Source organism: Akebia trifoliata, chromosome 12 (assembly GCF_017979445.1).
Source record: "Akebia trifoliata isolate Shusen 1 chromosome 12, ASM1797944v1, whole genome shotgun sequence".
Lineage (NCBI taxonomy): Eukaryota > Viridiplantae > Streptophyta > Magnoliopsida > Ranunculales > Lardizabalaceae > Akebia > Akebia trifoliata.
The window spans coordinates 18,098,352-18,117,118 of record NC_141386.1 but is presented as its reverse complement, the minus strand read 5'-3'; the positions used below and the strand labels follow the sequence as shown (position 1 = coordinate 18,117,118).

Here is an 18,767-nt window from a genome sequence, read left to right as displayed (position 1 = left end):
AACAATAGAGGTGTACAAAGATGACTTGCTGGTCAAAAGCAAGAAAAATGAAGACCATTTTGGAGATCTAGAAAAAATCTTCTCCCGGGTAAGGAAGGTGGGTATGAAACTCAACCCAGAGAAGTGCACCTTCGCATTAACTTTAGGGAAATTCTTGGGATTACTTAGTCACGAAGAGAAGGATCGAAACCAACCCAGATCAGATCAGAGCATTGTTGGAAATACCTTCCCTAAGGACTCAGAAGCAAGTCCAAAAACTTACTGGAAGAGTAGCTACCCTAAACCGTTTTATAGCCAGGTCTTCCGATAAATGTAGACCCTTGTATCAGTTGCTACAAAAAAATTCCAAGTTTGAATGGACGGAAGAGTGTGAGCAAGCTTTTTTAGAATTAAATAAATACCTCAGTAAACCACCCATACTCTCAAAGCCAAAAGTGAGAGAAGAGTTAGGATTGTATTTAGCCACTTCAAAGCATGAGCTCAGTCTTGGTCAAGGCCAGGGAAGCAACAGAGCAACCTATTTACTTTCTGAGTAAGACCTTCATGGATACAAAAATACGTTACTCAAGACTCGAGAAGTTAGGGTTTACCTTAGTATATACGGTGCTACGCCTGCAATCGTATTTTCAGGCACATCTAGTGCAAGTCATCACAGAGTTCTCTTAAAAATCTGTATTGGGAAAAGCAGAAGGGTCAGGCAGAATGGCAAAGTGGGCAATACAACTAGCAAAGTTTGGGCTTAAATTCAAACCCAAAGTCTCGTTGAAAGGTCAAGCGATGGTTGATTTCTTGGCAGACTTCCCAGTAAAAGAAAAAGTAGATCTATTGGTAGAGGAATTAGACCAAGCGGATGGTAAGCAAGAGTTGCAAAGTAATCCGGGGTGGAAGGCGTACATGGATGGATCGTCCAATCTCAAAGGCTCAAGAGTCGGAGTAGTGTTGATCACCCCAAGTCAAGAATAAAAAAGGTGGTTAAATTGGGGTTCAAGGCTTCGAACAATGAAGCGAAGTACAAGTCGATGTTGCTCGGCCTCGAATCTTTAGTAATTCTAGGGGTATCTATGGCCACAGTCTACAATGACTCACAGTTAGTGGTAAATCAAATTAATGGGACATTCGAGGCTTGAGATCCTAGGATGTAGCTCTACTTAAAGAAGATTAGATTCGTTATGCATTGCACGGGAAGAGTAAAAGTAGAACATATACCCCGGACAAATAATAGGCATGCAGATGCTCTAGCCTACATCTCCTCGATACTGACCGGGCAAAACAGGAGAGAGCTGTTGTTAGGCTATCAAGAGCATCCAACAATAAACGAGCCCGGGTTAGCCAGTATGGTAGCAGTTGTAAAGGACAAAGGATGGATGAACCCAATCTTAGCCTTCCTACAACAGGGGGAGCTGCCTAGTGATTTGAATGAGGCTAGGCGGGTTAGGAGCTGAGCGGAGAGGTACACTATCCTAAATGGGGTTCTGTACAGGAAGTATGTGGGAGGGCCAATCTTGCATTGTTTACCCCCAGAAGAAGCGAAAGAGGTGTTAAGCAAAATCCATGAGGGAAACTGTGGAAATCATTCAAGGGTGCGATCTCTAGTGCATAAGGTACTTTCGCAATGCTATTTTTGGCCCTATCTACAGAAGGATGCAGCACTACACGTTAAGCACTATGACAGCTGCTAAAGACATGGGAAGATAATCCGGCAACCAGCAGTACAGCTCAACTCCCTTGTCAGCCCGTGGTCCTTTGCGCAATGTGGGATCAATTTAGTAGACCCGTTGCCTAGGACACCAGGTAATCTGACTTTCTTGCTAGTAGCCACGAACTATTTCACTAAGTGGGCGGAAGCACTCCCTTTAGCTAGAATCCAACAGTAAGAAGACCAAAAGTTTCTCTGGGAAAACATTGTATACATGTTTGGCCTGCCGTACACCATAATTTTCGATAATGGAAGACAATTTACTGGAGAGCAGATCAGAGAATTCTGTAGTGAGCATAAAATAAAGCAATTGTTTTCCACATCGCAGTTTGTCGTAATATTGTTGTTCTTTCCACCGGAGTTAATATTAATCTTACTTTTACCTTACTTGTGGGGTAAGTTGGAGATCGAACCCAAGAGAAAGAGGGAGTAAAGTTAAGCTAAGAGGATAAAATTTGTTTCAACCAAATGGGATTAAAACTGTTTTTTTTTTCTTTTCATGGATTTTTGAACTTATCAAGAAAATTTAAAGTTACTGAAAAATGAACTAAAGTAAATGAATTTAAAAGCAAGTAAACTTATGAAATTAAAGCACCATTGGAGGTAGATCTACCTAGAACATGTTAATGAGCAACTCCTAGTCTCTAACCTTTCTATAACTCAATCATAAAGGCTTGGTGTTAGCTCCTTAGATTGACAAATTTAACAAATGAGAAAATATAAACAAAGTAGAATTCCTTGGACTTCCTACTACCAACTATCTATTTTAAGCATATTTTATCTTGATTTAATCTGAATATAAAGTATCTATATTAAAAATAAAATGTGCAAGAAATCTTAAAGAGAACTCATGAGCATTTTAAGTAAAAAAAAAGCATGAAACTAGAAACAACACAAGAACTTGCTCTAGGCTTTTCCACTCTCCAATAGAGGGGAGCTTAGCCTAATGTCATCGCAAGAGAGGGAAGATAAGAGATAAAATAACTTTTTTTCATTTCATGGAGAAACTTATAAATTATTCTTCTTCTACTTCTTACAAGACTATTTAGCCAAAAAGAAAATAACTAGAAGATAAAAATACAAAAATATAAGAGAAAAGGCTAAGAGCCTTAGATTAAAGGAGTCTCGGATGAGAGAACTAAGAGAGAGAGTTTCTCTAGAGATTGAAGCTCTATTTATAGAGAAAAATATGTGTAAAAGAGTTCAAAAGTAGCCTCCACTTTTCTTTGCACAAAAAGACAAAAGAAGAGAACATGAGTAAAGGATTAGGGCATTCCAAAGTGGGCCCAAATGCTTTTGCCTTTAGATTTTGATTCCAAAATGTTGATTTTCTGCACAAAAACACACGTAATTAGATTTATCTAATAAATAAATTTATTTATGTATAATTAAGCCTAATTAACATGCAACATGATATTTCGAGGCTTATCATGATTATTACCTTAATACGAAAAAATAGGGACAAAAATCAAGATAAATGTCCAGGAAACATGCGTATAATTCAGTGTTTCGAGACACTCATCAGTAGTACCCTCAAGGTAATTGGCAAATCGAGGCTACAAATAAGGTGTTGATAGGCACTTTGAAGAAGATGCTAGGTGAAGCAAAAGGCAGGTGGACAGCGGTCTTGTACGGAGTCTTATGGGCTTACAAGACAACCACCAAAACCTCTACAGGGATGTCTTTGTTCGTTATGGCCTACGGAATGGAAGCGATAATTCCTACAGAGAATAGTTTCCCCACAGTAAGGTCCAAAGTAGTGAAGACTGACAGAAATGACCAACAGACAATTGTAGAACTAGACCTATTGGACAAAAAATAAGATGCAGCACTAGTCAGGTTGGAGCATTATCACAAAAAATTGCAATGCTACTTCAACAAGAAGGTCCGTCCTTGGTGGTTTCAAGAAGGAGACTTAGTATTGCGACGTGTATTTTAGAACACGGAAGAGCAGAACAGAGGCAAGTTGGGTGCAAATTGGGAAGGGCCATATAGAGTGACGAAAGTGGGCCAAAAGGGAGCCTATTACTTAATCACACTGTCCGGCCAGGAGCTGCCTAGACCGTGGAATACATGTAATTTGAAAAGGTATTATCAATAAATGTGTTGCCTTAGTTGTTCTAAATCTCTGTGTGAGAATTAGCTAAAGAAAGGGATCCAGTCGAGATCCAGGCCTACGTGGGTCTTCTCTGCCATCATTGACAAAGTAAGAAGCTGGTCGGGGCCCAACTCTGACACGAGTAACGAAAGCACTAAGTGAATCCAATCGGGATCATGACCTACGTGGGTCTTCTCTACCTTCATTGGTAGAGTAAGAAGCTGATCGGGACTCTACTCTGTCATGAGTTTTAAGAGTACTAAGTGAGATCCAGTCGGGATCTGGGCCTATGTGGGTCTTCTCTACCTTCATTGGTAGAATAAGAAGTTGGTCGGGGCCCAACTCTTATATAGGTAACAAAAGCACTATGTGGATCTAGTCAAGATCTGAACCTATGTAGGTCTTCTCTATCCTCGTTAGTAGAGTAAGAAGCTAGTCGGGGTCCTACTTTATCACGAGTTCACTAGCAGAAAAGTTAGTCGAATATTATAGCCGAAAGCTCAAGTAGAATCAGAGCTTTCTTCAAGGATAGTGACTCGTATAGCCATTTACAAAATTAGCCCATTACAGGTTCCACCTAAAGTAAAACTTACTTTAGGTAGAATTTGGGGGGAAAATGGGGAAGTGAATAAGAATGAGTTGATTGTAATTGATTATAGCTAATTGTGAAAGCAGGGTAGAAGTTTGTGCATGAGAATGAGCTGATCATTAAAGTAGAATCAGCTGGTCGCGAAAATAGAAAACAAAATGAGCTGATTGTAAAAGTAGAATAGCAGTGTATGCATAAGTAATGCGCAATGAGCAGTTTAACCAATGTGCACATATGCAGTCTAACTAGTGTGTGCATGAGCAGTTTAACCAGTGTGAGTAGAATAACAGCAGAAAAAGAAGGGCATAGCATAGAAGTGCACTAAGTTAGAAAGTAGATTAGTAGAATGTGTGTGCAGCATAAAAGCGATAAGAAAAAGGTAAGAAAAAATTGCAAATGTGACAACAAATGTATAAATGCAAAATTTTTCCTCTAATAGCAAAGGGAAAAGTACAGAGGAGAGATCCCAAAGTTGGGGGTAATACAAATAGCAGTAGCATAACAACTGAGAACAGGTCATTAATCAGTAGGGGAAGACTGACTAGCTGAGAGAGAAGTCTGAGGAACAGTAGCTGGGGGATCAGCTTCAGTAGTAGTACTTAAGGGGTTAGCAACTCCACTGATCTTCGCCGGGAATAAATGGCTAGTTGGAAGGAAGAGTAGGGGGTGGATCGCTGGACTGGGCTGAAGAATCCACGGTTGGAGTAGGATTCAATTCTAAGGTAGCACCAGCCTCCAGAAGATCACCAGGAGTCTAATCAATGATAGCAATGGGGTTTCATTCCTCATCCAATTGGAAGGGGGGAATACGCCCAAGGCGTCCGATCCAGGAGACACCAAATGAGCATCGTCCATGTCCTCTTCATCATCCCCTTCCTCCTCATCTTCTTCATACTGAAGTGGAGTAACCTCAAAGCTTTCGTGGTAGGCTTTTGAAGAAGCCTCATCTACCAGCCAAGAGTATTGGGCCTGCAGTTGCCCTAGAAGCTTCCTGGTTTCAGCCTCATCATCTTTAGCTTGAGCAGCCCTGACTGAATTAACACTTGTTCTTAGAGAACTCAGTTCGAGCCATGGTTTTAAACTCATCCGAGACCGAGACGTATCGCCCGAGTTAACTCGGTATCAGAGCTGAATAAGACCAACTCACAAAGTGATTTTTTTGACAGAGTTTTATGTCTCACGTTATATTTTTTGAGTTATATCACGAGACGTCTCAAACATATCGCAAAACTCGTCCGAGACGACTCGATATCGGAACTGAACGAGACGAGACGCGATATCAAGTTTAAAAACCATGGTTTGAGCTCCTATTGTTGCACATTCTCTTGGAGTTCCACTAGCTCTACTTTTCTCCGTTGCACTCTCTCTTTGTAGTTGATCAGCTCCAGTTGAAGAACACCCTGAAGATCTATCAACTTCCTATTAGAGGCCTCCAAAGCTAGGTTGACCTTGGAGAATTGGGCCAAATTAGCTTACATCTCCTATCTAGCCTCTCGAGAAAATTGGCTAGAAGAGGCCAACTCAGCTTGGAGCACAGTTATTTTCTCTCCCTGTTCTCTGTACAAGATAGCTGCCTGGTTCTCAACCTCACGCCACTTCAGGAAGGCTAGAGTCCCATAAACATAAGCCTACTAAACAAGGGAAAAATGTAAGCACACAGAAATTATGAAGTAGATAGCAGAATAGAAAGGGCAAAAGTTACCTGGTGAAGGCTGTAGACAAAGCAACCAAAGCCCAGGTCAGTATTAGCCTGATCAACAACGTCCCAGTCCATGGGAGAGATAGATTGGGAGAACAGGGAAGTAGCGGTTACTGGGTCCTTCACCCCGCAACCTTTATTGTAGACGTGGCAACGGGACTTGAAAAATGTTGCTCTCATTCCCATCTTGAAGGAAGGCCCCGCGATCCATCCAAGTAATAGCGGCTGCCTCCAGAGGAGTCTTGCGAAGTGAAGGGCCCTCGTGCTCAAACTCCTTTGGAGAAAAGAGACTTCTCAGGCTTTTCTTGACCAGTCGGCGCCTCTTGCACAACTGAAGGTTAGGAGCAGGGTTTTCCTCCCTAAAAGTGCCAAAACTCTGCCCTACCTGCATATGAGTCTCTGCAAGAAGCTCCACAAAAACAACTGCAGCACTAGTAGTAGCATCAGTAACAACCGCAGTAGAAACAAAAACAGAAACAGAAGCAAGGGCAGCAGGCTCCCCAAGCACCACAGCCAGCATCCTCTCCAGAAAGGCTAAAACCACGAGAAGTCTGACTCATCTTCTTCTTCCTCCTCTTGGCTAGGACAGCGGGAGGAGCAGCCCTGATGGCAAGGGAACATGAGAGCGGAAACTTCGAGAGATTGATGTCCATCACATTGGAGGACTCTAGCATAATCCCAGAAGGGGGATAATCTGAACCAGAATGGATCAAACGTTTCAAACCCTGCCCACCCGAAGAATAAGGAGTCGGATCACTGGGATCCCATCGTCATGGGGGAGGCCGAAGGGGAGTAGATGCCACTTGGAATGGATCAAGATCTTCCACGATCCACCTAGCTCGGCCAGAGGGAGCACGTCGTGCAAGTAACCATGGAACGTCAACAAAGAGATCTTCCACCACCACCCTCTCTACAACCTTGGTTCGGAGGTCTACTGCCACAAGCCTCCTATCTTAGATGTTTTGCGTTGTTCCTTCTTAACCTCCACAGCCACCAGAACAGAAGAATTTGTGAAAGAAACAAAGAAGCAATTAAGAAAACAAGGCAAAAAAGTATAACACAACCAGCAGCCTCAAGATAGTATTACCCTGGAAGGTCCGAGAGACTGAATCCCTCATGAGAAATGTCAGGGGAAAATTCCCAGTCCCCAAAAATGTAAAAAGGGTCTCTATGCCACCCTTTATGAGAATTAAGGAGAGAGAGAATTAATGCCACCGTTGCACTCTTGGAGGACAGTGAGTAATATCCCGACCGTTGGGGGATGGCCTTCAGGTTGTACCGGGAAAGGAAGTTGTTGAAGGTAATGCCCATATTCTCTGCAGCCTCCACCAGACGGTAGAAGTTCCCGGATATTTGGCCAGGGGCCCGATTTATCTTACTTAGTACCTCTCTAAAGAAGGCAAAGAAAGGGAAACTAAGGCCAGCCTTAATGTGACCGGCGTAGACAAGAATTTCCCTTAACGGCATTCGCCAGGGGCATCAGAGTCTCCGCCAACCCGAATATATACAGAGGCGGGAATATACAAACTTCGTCGAAGTTGGAACACAGTAACAACCATTGAAAAGTCAAGAGTGAAGGAGAAAATGAACAAAGAGAGAAAACATTACCTCAATATGAAAGAGGTAACTGTAACAGCGAAGTAGAAAGAGAAATAGAAAGTCTTCACAGAAAAACGCAGAGACGAGTTTGTAGAGTTTTAGCATGATAACAAGCAAAGAATGCACTAAGTCCCTTATTTATAAGAAAAGGCGAAGGACCACATACACTTGAAGGGACAGCTTGAGCCTAGTTGAAGCATCGCGAGATTGGGGGTAGTACAAAAAGCATTGGAACACGTGGATAAGCACAAATGAAAAGCGATCCATCTAGGCCGTTAGAGAAGATTCGAAGTGACATCACATTGAATTCGTCAATTCGAAAACAACAAACGCAATTATGAAGGAGCGAGATAGTCAATCAGAAAGTAAAATTACATCTCGAGGAGACGAAGAGATCCTACGCCTCCTCGAAAGGGAGTAATTGTAAAGAGAAATAATTGTGTGTTAATCTAAGCCATACGCGTGTGCAAATCGGTTAAGTGGCACCAAGCACGGAATAGTGTGCGGGGCGTAACCCTATAAACAAGGCAGGTCAAAGCAAGGATTTCCTTAGTCTGGCTGGCAGGGCAACATAGTGATAAGTCAGACCAGGCCTGCCAAGCAAAGCAGGCCAGGTCATAAAAATAACTGTAAAACTGTTGCGTGTACGTCAATCCCGGAGATCACGGAAGAAATCTCTGCAAATAAGTACGATCGATCCAGAAGATCATGATTAGGTAAACAACTCCGCAGAATTAGTATAGATCCCATGATTACAGTCTATAAAGAAGGAAATCCTATGGGCAGTTAAAGGGGATAAATAGTACAATAAGCACAATTGGAGGGGATCTTTTTTTTTTTTTTTTTTTTGGGGTGGGTAGTGGGGGAAGATTAGAGTCTAACCAGTGCTAAAAACTATTCATTTGCTTCTCTAACTGGAGCGTCGAAGTGATTTTGACAGGTACCACGTCACAGCAAGGAGAGAGGTGCTAGGAACGACTTTACATCAGTGCGATTGGATTCATCGTAACCGTTCATCGGATTCCAACCACACAGGTATTAATGGTGATTTTGAAAGAAGAGAAATAAAAATAATTAATCTTAAAAAAATAGGGGAGTTATATAAATATTTGGATATGTGTATTGTGAGGATTTTAATATGTATACACACAAATTTAAAAAAAAAAAAAATTGTGTTTTAAATCAATTTATAACCAAATGTTTAACCAGACACCAAACTAATAAATGAATATTCCCAATTGTACTTAAATTAATCCAGTAGAGATTTTTTTCATAGCCAATGATCAATTCATCAATGAAAATGACCCAAACACCACAATTTTTTAACTCATAACCAGCCAGGAACTCAAAATCGAAAAAATACGATCGCATGTGAGAACCTACCTATTGACACCCTAGCAGATGGAAAAAAAAATCAAGTTACATTCAAGGGATTAGAGTGAGGTAAAAACAATAGATTTGAAAAATCATTATGAAAACTTATGGACACATCTCAAATATCTTTAATGCAAGGTAGCACATGTAATTAGTTCCAACAAGAACTCGGTTGTATTATAGGAGAAAGATATTTTGAAAAACATGAAATATAATTTTCATCTAGGCAGATATATGGATGGATCCATATCCAACTCAGGTCAATCAATGGACATCAACCCATATTTCAACTTTTTTTTAAATAAAAACTGCTAAATTTGAATTTGGATCACTCGGATTGCAGATAAAACCCAACCCATTTCATGCTCTACACATTTCAGTAGAGGATGCAGCGACCCCGGTACTCAATTAAGCCATGAAAAATTGGGTAGAGCATTGCATGACGCCATGTAATCGCTTTGAACACCAACACTGGCAAATAGTCCAATAAAATAAAGAATTCTTCCCCGTCCAGATACAATACAAGCATAGTTCAGTTCAAAACCCTAACTAATATCATCCATCACCCTCAATATTTGAACACAATCCTGAAAGCCAAATCCATGATATACTGCAGAAAATTTGAGAAGCCCAATGCAGAAGAAAAGGGGGATAAAAGACCCCTCCATTAATCCAAACACAATCTATTCAAATGCGTCATCATCGTCATCAGGAAGAGGCTGAGCAGCAGCGGCAGCAAGCTCTGCTTCATGTCTGTAGGACACAAAAACCGCATTAAGGGTAAGTAAAAAAAAATGACATTATTCTTTATAAACTCGGGGTAGAATTGATCAGCTACTTTACTGTATATGGCTTTAAGTTGGCTAAATTAATAAATAACTTGTTGCAAAAGACAGTTTAAAAATGCTTGACAAGGCAATTTAATTTACTGGCCAAATGGGTGGTGATAATTCTCAAATGAATATATGAAAAGTAAATCCATTGACAATTTATACAATCCTCCAAGACACTTTTAGAATCATGGACAAAGCCATTATTATTTTTTTTTTTGATAAGTACGGACGAAGCCATTATTGACTTCAGATTTTAAGAAACAGTAGACCATCTCCAAGGAACAAATCACTATAATGCAAATGAGCTACATATCAATGTTTCAACAAACTAATGCTCATATAAGATGATTGCAACCAATTTTCAAAACCTTCTGATTCAGAGGAAAAAAAAAGACTAATGATAAACTGACTTGGCGATGATGTGGCATGTGCACAGAACCACAGATCTTCTTCCTTGTATATCCAGAAGAAAAATATCTGTGGTTCTGTTCACATGCCACATCAACCACATCATCACCACGTCAGTTTTAGCACGTAAGTTTATCGCGAATCAAAAAAAAAATGATCTGATTCCCAAATGCCACTCAACCTAATATAAGAAATTGGCAACAAAACCATGACCAACCCATTTTATGCCCGATAGAGTAAGGACTTGGGATACCATGAACCCAGCCAAAAAAGCTTATTTACTAATCTTGAACATGTTGCATGGTCAAAAATTGGTGGGCATCACCACAAGAATGCATGTGTAACCATAGAACAAATGCTCAAAAGGACGAACAGCAGCAATACGATTCCCTATAAGATTACATTATGCATCAAAAGATGTTCTTTTTCTCCAACCGTTTAAACTGAAAACTACTGACCAGAGATGCTCTTGAACATCTGAGTTGCCAACTAGGGCTTCCTTTCTTAATCTAGGTGTGACTTACTACCAACTAGATTTCATCACTGAAGATACTGCCAAAGCCTTCTAAACCTTTAGGTGGGTCCAGTTTGTTTATGGCATAAATCCAAATACAAGAAAGAAAAGTGATAATAAAGTGCATACTGTTGCTGTGCCGCCAAGTCAATCTGCACTTCTGGAGGAGCAAGAGCAGGAGACTCAACGAAATGGAGATTAGGGTCCCTACACCATCAAAGCAAATTGAAATTAAACATTTTCCATCAATAAATGTAAAAGAGAACAATAAACTTGAACTGTTACATTACCCAGCAAGCTTTCTGGCGAGATACAAGAATGGCTTCTCAAAGTTGTAGTTGCTTTTTGCAGATATCTCATAATACTGGAGATTCTTTTTCCTGTGGAATGTGACCTGCTTTGCTTTCACCTGCCTGTTCTTGACATCAACCTTGTTCCCACAAAGAACAATGGGGATATTCTCACAAACCCTATGAATGACACCCATAAGTCAGTAACATTTGTCCAATCATTCTTTAATCATAGTATAAGAAAGCTAGCAAAAAAAGAAACAATAAGAGATTATGGGACACACCTGCAAAGATCCCGATGCCATGTAGGGACATTTTTGTATGTCAAACGAGCAGTGACATCGAACATAATGATAGCACACTGCCCATGGATACTACATAGCATTCACAAAAAATTTGTTACAAAAAATTTGATTTTTTTTTTTTTTTTTTGGAAAGGTACAAAATGACGAATGTTAATCATGAAGAAAATGGGATTAAAACTTGAACAGGTGGCAAGACAAATCAGAATTCCCAGTATGATGGCTGTGTCAAAAACAAACTGTTGAAAATACACGTCAAACAGATGTACACACAATCTAGTAATGTAGTCCATCGGAGGAGAGTAACCACAGGTTTAGAAATTTGAGGTTTTCTACAGTAAGGCAGGCTTCTCTGCAAAGCGACATAAGATTTTCTGAGAGATTTGCTGTCCAAATACAGTATCCAACACAAATACACAATATAGTTACAGGACATCCATTGACACGGGCTGTGCAGAAATCAAAGACCCAGTCTACTAGCAATCCATAGTCCCAAATTTTTCCCTGCGAAGTCCATTAGCGAGCCCAATACAGTCCTAAAAGCAGGGATTTTGGGTCAACAATCAGATTAGCAGGCCACGTATACGACTCTAATAAAGTTGGTTTGTTAGGTTGATTGGGCAACTCATATGTGGGTCTCATAATAGAGGAATATTTGAGACAATATTAGTTGTGGTTTCTATTTTAATTGAGTGTCCAGTTAAAGGTTCTAATGGTGGTAGGCTTCTATTTAGGCCTTCTACTCTAGCCACTATTGTCCTTGGAATAAGGGCTTCTATTTCTTTTCTTTTTTCGGTTAGTTGTCAGAGACTAACATGGTGCGTCCCAAGCCCCTCTATAAATGTGTAAGCTCTTTCTTTAAGGCATTGATTTGTATGAAGATTTCCCTTTGCACTTGCAAGTTCCCTCAAGAGATGAGACTCATCTCTCTGTGTGGTGAGACTCCATGCAAGTAAGCAAGTTAAGTGGCAAGATTCTTTAATTTATTTAGTCCTATCCCTTTTATGTTCTCTAATAAACCCAGCCACTAAAACCCTAAAAACTCAAATTTGGAGAGCCCTCAGCCCATGAAAACAGTCCCATAACACTTATCATACAGCCTCAGGGAGTTAAAAAACATTCTTCAACCTGAAACCCCTCAAAACCTTGACTTCAGAACTTGAAATCTTTTAAGCATAATCCAATGAAAGAAACCTCAGAGAACAACAGACTCCAATCACAGCAAAGATTGTTTTCACAGGTGACAAGCAAAGTGGCAGGACAAAGAGTCCACCTTTGGGGCTACCTGAAATCCCTTTTTTTCAGAATTCAAGCTCCCTATTTCACGAAACCAACTAGCAGAAAGAAAGGTTTCTTTCAGCAGTTTCTACTTAAAGATTTAAAAGTTTTCAGGGGCTTACATTCATGCAGGGGAACTGTTATGTTTTAATTGGTTCTAGTGTAACAGGAAGAAGGTAGACTTGACCAGTAGTGATCCCACGACCAAGGTTCGAATCCCATTGAACCCACCTTCGCCTATGCTGACCACTAACCCCTTTCTTTCCTAGAAAAAGAAGGGAAGGGGGGGAAGTGCTGTATATCTAGTGCTGTGAGTGTGGGGATCCTTATAATGGTCAATTAAGATGACCATATTATTAATCATCTGGATTTTTTTATGGGTATATTGACAATTCTAGCGATGGGGAAATCAAAGATCATGTGTCTTTTCCATTGAGTCATTAGATTTTACACTTTCTTTAGTTTTATGTTTAGGAGGGTCCATTTTACTGATTAGGATTAGTATTTAAGCTTATTTTTATGCTTTATTAGTCCATGATCTTAGTATAGATGTTTAGGAATATGTGGTAGTTTTATTATATATTTTTATTAAATTTATGTGGGTTGAAAATTTAAGGGAGATAAAATTACAAAAATTAGGGTATTTTTTATAATTTTTATCTTTAAGTTAAGTGTAGTTTAGGTATTTTGCTCTTTAGAATTTTGTTTAGTATTTAAAGATATCCTTACTTATTTTAGATGAGCTTCGATTAAATAAAAAAAATATAAAAGTTCCCATTTTTCTTGTTTGAATATTGGTGCATTCAACTTGGTAATGCCATGAAAATCATTGTGGTAATTCTAAGGTAAATATTTTTTTTTATAGGCAAAGGTCATTTCATTAAGCAGTTGAGAACCGGCAAAGGAAAAAATTCAGCGACACACAAAAGAAAGAAAGGAAATACAAGAAAATATCAAGGGGGATCAAGACAACAAATATGTCGCACCTAACCAGAAAATCTACAAAAGAGACCCCTTTAACTCCTTAAAAACCTTACACTAAAAGAATAAAAGCCCCATCACCGATAAGATAATGTTCTCCCCAGCGTTGGATACACCTTCGAAAACCCATCTATTCCTTTCCTTCCATAGCCCCCCAATAAATGGCAAAAGGAATTACGATCCAAAGAAGTCTCTTAGAGATCCTAAACGAGTGGCCCCAAGAAGCCCAACACTTGAAGACGTCTTTGACCGACCTTGGGAAGCACCCCTCCACCCCAAAAAGGGCCAAATAGTGGCTCCAAACCCCATTTGCAAAAGGGAATTCAAGCAAGACATGGTTCGCGTACTCATTACTCCAAAAACACAAACTACAAATACTGGCAAAACCCTTCCTCAAGGACAACCTAAACAACTCAAGAAATAGGAAGGCTAAAGGAGTATCCCCACACCACTTATCTTCCCAAAACTTGATTCAAAACCCATCCCCCAACTTTAAGCCAATTCCATTATGAAAAACCGGCAAATGTGCAATGATCCCCTTCCAAAGGCCACATCCGTGAGGAGCACATGAGCCTGGCTTTCCCAACCACCTTCAAACACACCAAACGTAGTTGCAATGACCCTCCGCTTCTCCAAAACACCAAAGCCACTTGCACAAGAGGGCGATGTTCATCAAACCCACGTTTTTTAACCCCAAACCCCCAAGAAATTTCAGCACACAAATCTTGTCCCAACTCATGAGGTGAAACTTACTCTTCCCATCTTTTTCATGCTACAAAAAGTTTCTACAAAGCTTGTTTATCCTCAATTATGAGAAGCTCAAGGGATCCGAGGTGACTGGGAGGATGGGGAAGTTCAAGGACTTTGTGATGAGGTATGAATTGTTAGATATTCCTCTTTGTGGTAAGCGCTTTACTTGGTCGAATAATCAAGATAGCGCTTTACTTAGTCAAATAATCTATCATAATTTTTTTGATGGGGACATCAAACTTGAAGAATAGATTTTATTTTTATTTTATTTTCTATTTCAGGACTTTATTTTTATGATTTTCAGGCTTATTTTCATGTTTTATCGGCCCATGGTTTTAGTATAATAATTAGGGTTAAATTTGGTAACTTTAGGATGTCTTTTATTTAAGTTTATTAGGATTGAAAATTTAAGAAAGAGAAAGTTACGAAAATTAGGTTATTAATTTGGTATTTTAATTTTATTAGGACTCTTGGTTGATTTTCTTTATTTATAATTTGTATTACAATTTATTTATAGATGATAAATAGAATAAAAAAAAAATTGTTTTTTATCCTTTGGATGTTGGTGCATTCAACATGGTCAATACCATGGAAATCATTGGTGTGGTTCCAAGGTAAATATATTGTTTTTCTTTTTTTCTTTAATCTTTTTCTTATCTTCTATCTTCTTCTTCAATCCATCTTTTCTACAAATTTTATTTGGTTATTTGTGAGAGATCAAAAACCCTTTAATCCTTTCAAGAATCCAATCTATAAACTATGTTTTCTTGATTTTTCAAGAAATCTCGAATTCTTGAATTCTTTAACTTTGATCCGAGAATCTTGATTTTTTGAAAATCCTTTTCTTAAACCCTTAATCCTTCCTCTATTCTCTTAACCTTTAATCCTTATCTTATAACCCTTATCCAACCCCAACCAAAATATCGTAATTTACAAAACTTTACATTTTACATCGCAATAGCCAATTGAGATTTTTGAAACCCTTTTCCTATTGTCGCCTAAATCCTTAACCCAATTCCAAATCACAAATCAGATCCCCTAACCACCATTTTTTTCTTCTTTCCCCACCGTCCTACATCATAAAAAGATTTTATAGAAAGAAAAAGAAAAAGGAAAGAGCAGAGGCCAAGGTGACCCCTATAAAAGAGAAGGCAAACAAAGAAAGGAAAGCAAAAAAAGAAAAAACTATAGAAACAACAAAGCCAAACAGACCACAGCAAACACCACTACCACACTCTCATAAGTTATTTTTAATCTTCTTTTTTTCACTTATTTTTATTTTCTGTTTTGAACCCATCAAGAACCCGTCGAGAATCCTGTATCCCCATCAAATCTTTCCAAAATCAAAAACACCAATACCATTAATCTCTTCCCCAAATCTACCCTATACTCTATTGCTTAACCCTATTCCATACCCTTAAACATAATTACAACACCTTATTGGAAAATATCTAAATTGCAAACTTCGTATTTTACATACTCAGTTGACATTTGTTGAAACATTCCACATCGATTTCACAATCTTTTGGATCTGAAACCTTTTCTTGCAACCTCTGTCCCTCAATCCTTACCTCTTTTACCCTATAAACTTAAGTCCCTAACTATAATGCAAAATGTCTTAATTAAATCCCACAATACAAACCCTTTTAGATTTAGCCCTAAACTTTTATGATAACCCTATTGCAGCCCAAATCCTTAAATCAATCTCAAACCTGATTCACCTACCCCTTATTTCATCTTCTTCCCTTCCGTCCTGCATGATCTCTTTCTTTCACCTACCAACATAACACACAAACCGAGAAGAAACTTAAATCTCATTAGCTGCATCCTAAGAAGTCTCTAGCGACTAGCATATTCAATGCATGTGTCTAATGGCACACAGCCCACAAACCAATCCTATATAAGCAAACCATCATCATCATCAAAGCCTTATCCCAGAAGGTATAAGCAAACCCAAAAGTGAAATTTGGTGGGAATGATCCAAAATCGTAGCAATGTGTGAGCTAAAAGAGTTATGTTATAAAAAATATAAAAAAATAAAAACCGTTATGGTACAAAAACCCAAGATATGCTTCTTTAAGAGTTATGGTCTTTTGGGATTCAGAATCCTAGAAAAACTAGGTAGCGAAAAATAAAGATAGAAAATGACCATTATAAATATAAAATTCCATCCGCATTTCTCTAAATATCACCTTTAGTCTTTTTCTGCATTCAACAATGTTACAAGTTGTAGAATACAACTTGAAAATAAATTGCTCTCCATTCGACACATGATGATTTTTCAACATTTTTTTTTGATAGTCATGAATCTTCCTCGAAATTTTAAAGACAAATAAAAAAAAACCATTGATTCTACAAAGAAATTAATAACAATGATAAACCCATGGCCCCAAACACAACCGGTCCAGCAAAAATAAGCTTAAAAAGCTAAGATTCACAACGAGCATCCCTAGCAAAAAAATATATATGTTGCAATGTCAGGAAAACAGAAGTCCCAAGGTTATTTGTATGTCAATCACAGGCAAGCAGGCAGAATCACATATATACAAACAAAATGTTCGAAAAATTATGGACTTGCAATCAACGCTTCCATGAGTGTTCCCCCTAATTAAACATGAATCATTCTATTAGCGTTACATATTTGATAATCAAATCTAAGTAGCAGATCCAAGAAAAATAGATAACAAAGTAACCAAACAAGTGCTAGAGCATACTAAAAATAGATCAAGCAGAACTTCCATAGATAATGAATTATTTAGAAATATCAACCAAAAATCCTTCAAATATTGACGTCAGAAAACACAATAGAAACGTTATTAACAAGAGTTTAAGGTGAAAAATTACTAATATCCATCTCTGAGTCCACCAAACTTCTCCTGGCCAGCAGTGTCCCAACAATAGAACCTAATCTTCCCACAGTTAGTGAAAAAGTCCAATGGATGAACTTCGACACCGATCGTAGCTGCAAATATCACAGATTTCTTCAACAACAAAATCGCATTTCAAAATCGATCAAAAAGACAAAAACCGAAAGAATCGAGATTCCAATGGCTCAAGTGCTTACGCTCGTATTTCTTCTCGAACTCTCCTGTAAGATGTCGTTTAACAAAAGTAGTCTTCCCTGCAATCGGATAACAGATCTCTTCATATTTCCACAAATAATCGAGCTGGAACTCTATAATCTACTATAAATCCAGGAAAACTAGTGGGTTTTTCCAAAAATTGAGGGGAAAAAAATCGATAATCGAGTACCTGTACCACCATCACCAACAATCACAAGCTTAAAACTAGGGTAATCGACAGTTTGTTGGTTCGGAAGCGCCTGTAGATGAACCCAAAAAACAAAACTTTAGAAGGATCAGAACACTAACCCCAATCTAATCTAAGCCAGAATTAAGAGAGTTGAGAAATACCATATTTGCAGATGAGGGAGAAGTGCAGAGTTTTAGAATGTAGGATTCGATTGTATGAGATGGAGAAAAGAGACCGAACTCAACCAAGGGTTTCGATATAAATATGAAATGGTCTGGCCATGGCTTTCTTTTGACGCGATTCTCTCAACCGTATGATTGGATCTCGCTACGAAATCAACTCGGGAGTCATGAAGATTTTTGTGCTTTGAAATTAGGGTTTTAGTCTGTGCGGGTTATCGGGTAGACCCAGATTCAATTCAACTAGCTGAGATCTCGGCCTATGCTCAAGTCAAATCTAGCATTGAGCCTGAACTCAATGATTCAAATTTATTTCGAGTTTGGGTTACTAAGGGCCTGTGTGGATACACCTCTCCATGCAAGAGCAAAAGCTCAATCACTCCCCGCAAGAGCAAAAAACCTCTCCGCGGAAGAGCAGGTCTTTGAAGCTTCTCCACAAAGAGCAAAAAATCTCTCCCCGCAAGAGCAAAAACCTCTCCACGTCAAAGCAAAAATCTATCCAAACGTTTGCTAGCTCCCCGCAAGAGCAGAAGTCGTCAAGAAGCTCTATCCAAACGCAGTGTAAACTATTATCGAACTTGGACTAGATAGTTTTGCAGAGGATTGAATTTATTGTATAAAATATTTGACACACACAAACAACTATATGATTCAATAAGAAAAAAACTTTAAAATGATTTTCTTTTTCTAATACAAAAATATGTAAAAAAATAAAATTTAAAAATATATAATTAATAGAATATTATAAATACATAAAATGTATATTGAATGACCATATAATTATCATCTCCATAACCTCTATCTTTTTATGTGTCCTACTAATTTGTGTTAACTTTCAATTTTTCATCTCCTTCTCATTATTAGTATAAGTCTATAAATATAGGTATTGATTACATGAATTATATGCGAATTCTTGAAGAACAAA

At 38.6% G+C, this 18,767-nt stretch overlaps 1 protein-coding gene across 1 annotated transcript; it reads right to left on the bottom strand.

The window, feature by feature from the left end:
• Positions 1 to 9,508: 9,508 nt before the first annotated feature.
• Positions 9,509 to 17,978, bottom strand: LOC147388986 (GTP-binding nuclear protein Ran-3). The gene is made up of 8 exons (XM_086417814.1): positions 17,825 to 17,978; positions 17,664 to 17,733; positions 17,476 to 17,532; positions 17,256 to 17,373; positions 11,385 to 11,474; positions 11,101 to 11,280; positions 10,940 to 11,017; positions 9,509 to 9,808 (listed from the first exon to the last, which is right to left on the bottom strand). Exons 1-8 carry the CDS (start codon positions 17,825 to 17,827, stop codon positions 9,739 to 9,741), a joined length of 666 nt encoding a protein of 221 aa, XP_086273940.1. The 5' UTR covers positions 17,828 to 17,978; the 3' UTR covers positions 9,509 to 9,738.
• Between the last annotated feature and the right edge of the window lie 789 nt (positions 17,979 to 18,767).

What these genes read in the sequence shown, in the direction of transcription:
- LOC147388986 (XM_086417814.1), bottom strand. An exon ending in TGTTGGTGATGGTGGTACAG is followed by an intron (nt 17,533 to 17,663) that starts GTACTCGATTAT and finishes ATCCGATTGCAG; the next exon opens with GGAAGACTACTTTTGTTAAA. An exon ending in GACTTGGCGGCACAGCAACA is followed by an intron (nt 9,809 to 10,939) that starts GTATGCACTTTA and finishes TGTGTCCTACAG; the next exon opens with ACATGAAGCAGAGCTTGCTG.